The sequence below is a fragment of the Apteryx rowi genome, unplaced genomic scaffold (genome assembly GCF_003343035.1).
Source record: "Apteryx rowi isolate R43461 unplaced genomic scaffold, aptRow1 scaffold_425, whole genome shotgun sequence".
In the NCBI taxonomy this organism is placed as follows: domain Eukaryota; kingdom Metazoa; phylum Chordata; class Aves; order Apterygiformes; family Apterygidae; genus Apteryx; species Apteryx rowi.
Window position 1 is genome coordinate 667,262 of NW_020450678.1, and position 6,698 is coordinate 673,959.

At 44.5% G+C, this 6,698-nt stretch overlaps 1 protein-coding gene across 1 annotated transcript in view; it reads left to right on the plus strand.

Annotated features, from left to right (window-relative positions):
* The window catches only part of CCNA1 (cyclin A1), a 12,415-nt gene extending 6,500 nt beyond the window's left edge, over positions 1 to 5,915 (plus strand). Inside the window, exons 2-9 of the mRNA XM_026076066.1 lie at positions 14 to 52; positions 1,005 to 1,242; positions 1,458 to 1,582; positions 2,320 to 2,543; positions 3,165 to 3,369; positions 4,403 to 4,516; positions 5,151 to 5,284; positions 5,656 to 5,915. Of these exons, the coding sequence (XP_025931851.1) occupies positions 14 to 52; positions 1,005 to 1,242; positions 1,458 to 1,582; positions 2,320 to 2,543; positions 3,165 to 3,369; positions 4,403 to 4,516; positions 5,151 to 5,284; positions 5,656 to 5,707 (1,131 nt within the window). The 3' untranslated portion in view covers positions 5,708 to 5,915. The remainder of the gene's footprint in view (positions 1 to 13; positions 53 to 1,004; positions 1,243 to 1,457; positions 1,583 to 2,319; positions 2,544 to 3,164; positions 3,370 to 4,402; positions 4,517 to 5,150; positions 5,285 to 5,655) is intronic.
* The last annotated feature ends 783 nt before the right edge of the window (positions 5,916 to 6,698 follow it).

The following is a 6,698-nucleotide window of genomic DNA, read 5'->3' on the forward strand; positions in this document are numbered from 1 at the left end:
CGTGCTGGCGGAGCTGGCGGAGAACGGGCAGCGGCGGCGGCCCGGCGGCCAGGTGAGCCCAACCGGCCGGCGGGCAGCCGCAGCGCCCCGGGGCCCTGCGGTAACCGCCCCCGCGGGAGCGCTCCGTGCCGCGGAGCCTCGGTGCGGCTTTGCCCCCCACGGTGTAGGGCGGTGAAGGCTAGGTACTGCTCGCTGCCTACCCTGAGGTCCCGTCGCTGCGTGCCGCGGTGCCTGCGGGGTGCCAGCATGGCTGGAAAGCTAAAGCTCGCAGAAGCGTGTCTGCCCTGTACCCCCCAGCCCTTCTGGCATCGGCTGCTGCGGCAGAGAAGGCAGCTGTGCCAGCTTGCTGGGCCTGGAGCAGCAGCTGCTGCGTGTGCAGGGGCTCTCTGCAGTTGTGGCTGTGTGAAGCCCCTAACTCAGTTGATGGCTCGCTAATAGTAAGTGATGTTAAGGGCTGCATCCTGGTCACATGTTGTGGTCTTGGGTGTTGTGGTGGTTGAGCCCCGAAGTGCAAACTTTGGTTTGTAACTCAATATAAAATGCCTTATTTTATGTGAAGTCTTTCATGAGTCTGTGACAGCTTCTGAAAGCTTCCTTCTGTTACTTTAACTTGCTATGCTTTGAAATAGGCACTCTGCTAAAACTGCATGCAGAGCAGACCCTACACTTGATGCTGCCTGTTTCTGATGGAGCTGGCCTCACCTGGCTCACCTTTGCCATCAGTGGTGGAGATGAGGCTATTCAGGACTCACCTGGCTCCTACCTTTCAGTATATCTCACTTTCCCTGTGAGGTCTCTATTGCAGCAAGACAGCAACAAGCAGGACTTCTGAAGTGCCGGTTGTAGCTGTGTGGTTGTTGTGTGCCCCCCCCCCCCAGTTAACTTTTAGACTTTTTTGGTGCCCATGTTAGCCAATGAAAGCAGCTCCTCTTCTTCTCTAAAATAAGCTATACTATCTTCTTCTGAATTGCCATCTTACAGCATTACCATGTACTCTGTTTCAGGGTACTACAGTTATCAGATACTTCTCTGGCTCTGAAAACTCCTTCCCTCCAGCTGGAAAAGATGAATTGCCTAGCTGCATGGTCAATGCCACATCAAAGCAAGGGTTTGCTATATATATAGATGAACCAGAACAGAAAGAAAACTGCCCAGTGGTTGAAGAGCTGGAATCTAGCCTGTGTGAACTGGATACTAGTGCAATGACATCCAATATTCACCTACTGTTGGATCTGAGTACAGGTAACTCTTCTTAGTTACTAACTGAGTAGTATAGCAGAGATCCATGTAAGGTAGCTCTGAACTGTGATGCTAGTGATTTAGCTTATGTTGTAGTAAATAATGCTTCAAGATAACTTACATTGTTGATCAACAATGTATCTGCTGTGTCAGAAACAGCAAGAGAAGGTGAAGAGGCTAATTACCTAAATGTGTTGCTGGCTCCTCTAACCTGTCAGGGTCTCCTATGCTAGTGGACACATCCTTCCAGTCCCAACCTGAGGATCAGATGGGAGATACAATAACAGTAATGACTGTGGGAGAATATGCAGAAGACATTCATCAGTACCTCCGAGAAGCTGAAGTGAGTGGCTTGTTACAAGCTTATGACACTAAGGTATCTGTGGACTCTGTGATGGGCTGCAAAGCTGTACTGCTGCCGCAAGATGACCCTAGATTGCTGCTGAGCTACAAAGGTGGAGAAAGCAGGTAGTAAAGGCCATCTTTAGAAGCTGCCTATGAATCTGGCTTCAAACAGTGATGAGATCTTTCAGATATTATTCTGCATCCCAGAAATACTCTGTTGTTAGAGTGTCTTTTGACTCTTAAAGACAAAAAGTTCTGGAAACAGTTCTTGCAGATGGGAATCAAATGCTGCAAAAACACTAAAGCAGCTGGATATGACCTCACTGACAGCTCTTGTGTTATAGTAAGGTAAAGCTCTCCTACTCTGATGCAGAAGACTAAGGAAAAGAACAGCTTTCCAATAGGGAAGGAGAAACCTGATTTGTTTAAAGTTACTTTCAGGTCCCTCTTTCAGAATGGCTTGTATGTGCTTGATAGCAAAGGCTGGACTTCAATGTCCAGGAGGTCTTTCACTATTCTGCTRCTAACACACTACTCCTGTCTCTTGTTAGCATTCACTGGAGAAATAACACCTCTAGTAAGTGATTTAGTTACTAGTTAATACTACTACAACTAGTTATCAATTGTTGTACTTGAACTACTTTTGGCCTACTAGTTTAAAAACCTTAATCAACTCAGCCATCAATGGCTATCTTCAGATGAGTGTCCTAATTCTTCACCTGTCTCCCTGAGCAGATAAGATACAGGCCCAAGCCCTACTATATGAGGAAACAACCGGATATCACAACAGGAATGCGTGCCATCTTGGTAGACTGGCTTGTGGAAGTAGGGGAAGAATACAAACTTCGGACGGAGACATTGTACTTGGCAGTGAACTTCCTAGACAGGTTTCTCTCCTGCATGTCTGTCCTCAGAGGGAAGCTGCAGCTTGTAGGAACAGCAGCAATTCTTCTGGCTGCGTAAGTGTTTGTATCCTCTCCTGAAAACTCAGCAGGCTACAACTTATTTTTGGTTTAATTTGAAGGACTGAAACCTGCAGTAACAGGTAGCTTGTCATGATGTCTTAAGATTAGCAATTTGACCAACTCTGGTACTAACAAAGTTAAATGTCTAATGTTCCCACCTTTGCATCAAGAAGACCTTGTAACCGTAAAGCTGGAAGCAAAAAAAAGGGGGGAAGGGGGAACTACTGTAAGTGGCAGGCTCTTGGCTATAAGGCTATAGTAAATTCAAAGTGGCAATCTACACTTAGCCTTGAACTCTTTAAAAGAGACAGAATACCAAACAGCCTGGGAGTGTTTTGTGTAACTGGGATTCCTTGGATTTAAGAACTCGCTATTAGTCAAGAGGCTTTTTAACAGTAATGTGAGTGTATTTCTCTCCAGACTGCTCTGAGTCCGTATATACACCTTTGCTTCCCAAATCTGATCCTAAATGGTTATACATCCTGGAAGAAGGGTTGAAATTGGTTCTCTAGACAGTCTTATAGTAATGTCATGTGCCCATACTAATATGGATACAGTGGAAGACTTATCACTACTTTCAAGCTGACCAGTGTGGCTTCTGTACTCCTCTTTCAGGAAATATGAGGAGATTTACCCACCAGAAGTAGATGAATTTGTGTATATAACAGATGATACATACACAAAGAGGCAGCTGCTGAGAATGGAACACCTGCTTCTCAAAGTGCTGGCTTTTGACTTAACAGTGCCAACCATCAATCAGTTCCTCCTCCAGTATATTCAGAGGCATGGAGTCTGCATCAGGACAGAGAACTTTGCAAGGGTATGAATTCGCCTCCTTTAGGCCTGAGGTGGAGGGAGCGGGGAGGGGGAAGTGATCATAACTTACAGAAATGCAGATGTTCCTGCTTTTATCTGAGCAGACAGGTTCTGATGCTCCATCAGGTGACTATACTCTTTTCTCATGCTGTACCTCTTTTGGTACTGTTCTAGGCCTAAATCTGGATGCTTTCTAGCATGCTACCTTCAGTGTGTAGGTTTGTGTTAAGACTTCTGGGGAATCTCTCTTATGGAAATACTAAGCTTAGTCTCCCTGTCCGTTCAGGGATAATGCACTGTCTAGACAGCTAGATGGTAGAAAACAGCTTTTGCAACACTGCACGCACAATAAGTCTGCCCTGGAGATGGTAGTATTGGGTATTGATACACAATATATGTGCTAGGGATCTGCCTAGGGATCTCTGCTTAGAAACATGGCAACCATCGCTTATAGCAAAACATCTGACCTGCTGCTTAGCTGCAAAAGTCACAGGATTATATGATGACTCTACTCCAATAGAGTCCAGATTCTGTTTTTTTAGAGCTGCCTATAAGGCTCAGATCTTAGTGAAGTCTGCCTACGTGAACAAGACTGTCAGAGGAGAGGAAGAGCACATCTTTGGTCTCCTTAGACCATCCAGGTCTCTGGATAGAGACCATCCAGGTCTCTTATCTCTAAAACTACATCAGAGCTGGTTGTAGGATCAGAACTTTAGGTTATGACACAGATCAGTTAAGCTTTGACAGAAGTGCAGTCTTTTGTGTGGGTCTCTCTCTCTCGCTCCTTTTTTTTTTTTTTTTTTTTTTTGGGGGGGGGGGTTTGGGGGGCAGTGCCACTGAAACAGGCTGGAAGTACTTCTGTGAGATCAACAAGACTGGAATTCTGCTTCAACTTCATGAGTACTACTTCTACCCACCGAACATGTAACATGTTTCTTACATGAATCTGAGACCATCAACCAGTTTAAATGCCCCACGTATTGACCTGATTCCACTAGATACACTATCTTGTTTGAAAGACTTCCTTTTTTGTTCAGTATCTTGCAGAGCTGAGTCTCCTTGAAGCTGATCCATTTCTGAAGTACCTCCCTTCACAAACTGCTGCAGCAGCCTACTGTCTAGCAAACTATACAGTGAACAGGTGTTTCTGGGTAAGAAAAAAAATCTGTATGTTAATGATAGTCAAGCATTTAATACTGTCATTAGAACTAGGCTGAGAAGTAGAAAGAATAGCTTCAAAGTATGTTATCGCAAAGGCTGAAATCCTAGGATGGGTGGTTGCTTCTGAGCTTATGGGACTATCAGAATGTTTAAGTCAATCTGAAATATCCTGGCTCCTGTCTGAAACAGGAGGAACCTTGCCACTGTGCTTGCCTAAGTCTGCACCTAAGACCTCATCTATCCCTGGTTCCCAAAACCTCTTCTCACAAATAGCATTAGGGGCTTTTTGCAGGGAAGAGAGCTTGAATCTGTTTGAGCGAACCCCTTGATAGTCATGTCAGTTGTTTGGAGGAATAGCTTTAGCAGGGAGCAGAAACCAGAAGCAAGGTGGTGGATGTGACATAACTTTGCTTAGAGCAGTAGGAGCTTTTTGTTATACTTCCCAGTACCGAAGACCTTGAGTGAAGCTGATGGCAGAATACATTTGAATCCTTTCAAACTCTAAACAATGAATCTGGAGTGAGAACTGATGTAGCCAAGATGCTTCCTGCTTCTGTAGAAAATGTATCTTCTAGATGAGTGTTGCCTAAAATAGAATAACATGGGCTCTTCTCCTCTGACCAGCCAGAAACACTTGCTGCATTCACTGGGTATTCGCTAAGTGAGATAGTGCCTTGCCTGACTGACCTACATAAAGCATGCCTTGATGCTCCCCATTGCCAGCTGCAAGCAATTAAGGAGAAGTACAAGCTCTCAAAGTAAGTAACCAAGATGCTAATGTCCTGTAACTTGGAGGTCATGGGCACAGGAAGACTGTGGTTTAGTCAAGTCTCAGCAGCTTGTGCTACAGGTACTGTAACTGACAAACTTCTCATAGTGGTCAGCTTCAGGAACAGAAGCTAATGCTGGAGGAGGTACCTCTCTCAGCCTCTTGAGAGGAAAGCTCTCCTATCAAAAGAGTAGTTCCTGCCTTATCTATAGGTGTGCAGGTGTATTGGATTATAATGCTTTTGCAATGTTGCAGGATGAAATTTCTCCCCTCCACAATAGGCATTGCACAAGAATGCAGACAGGATATTTAAACTTGTCAGTCAAGCTATTATTCTTGGTGACTTTGTTTCTATTCCAGGTACTTGCAGGTGTCTCTCTTGGAGCCCCCAGCAGTTCTTCCTCTACAATAAAGATGGATCCTGGACTCAGACTATTCCCTCCCAATCAATATAGCTGGTCTAACATTTCATAGAGCACTGCAGGTCATGTGTCTGTAACCATGGTGATAAGAATGGTTTTTTAGCTAGCATTTTTTAATTAGATGCCTTTTAAAAAGGATATTAGACTATAGCTCTTAATAGTAACTGACAGCACTTTTAATAAATGTCTTATTACACTGTTTCTCTGAATCTTCTGACTCTAGTTAATATCCACAGTAACAGTGAGTGAAAAGGGTTTTTACAAGAATACTGAACAGGGCTCTTAGGCTAGTTGGAACGGATTAAGTATCAGGTTGCATTGGTTTGAACCACACTTTCATCCAAAGACATGGGTGACTGACTGGTCTTATCAGTTTCTTGCTCCTCTATGAGGCAAGATCATGAAGCCATGAAAGGAAGCTGTCTTCTGGAACTCATTTACCATGTCACAGCAAAAGCATCCAGGTATAAGTGATCTCTGAACACTGATCTGGTCTGTAGAAGTTCCATGTTGAGGTGGAAGTTGAACTTGCCTTTATAAAGGTGAATAGGAGAGATCCTTTTGCAGGGGGGATGGAGGAAAGAGAGACTAAGATTGTTCCTAAGGCTCTTGCAGCCAGAAATACTGGAGAACAGACTGGGGGAGAGAGTGATGCTAAAAGCCATAATAAAGAATCTGGAGGCTGTCAGGCCATGAAAGGGTGGACTTGAGCTGGATGGCTGCTGCTGTGTCATACTTGTTGTATTTAATAGTCTTATAGCACAGCTACCTGAGATGACATCCCCTGCCACTACAGCACTACTGAACATGTGTAGTGCTCTGCAATATCAAGAGAAACCTTGCTCTTGGGACAATGTAAGGAAGAAAAATCTGTCAGGCATTCTTAATGTAAGAGTACAAAACATCCAGGTTTTACCCTCCTGAGAGAGAGTAATCTGTACAGGTATTGTGTCTCCAAGCAAAAATATGCTTAAAACTTCA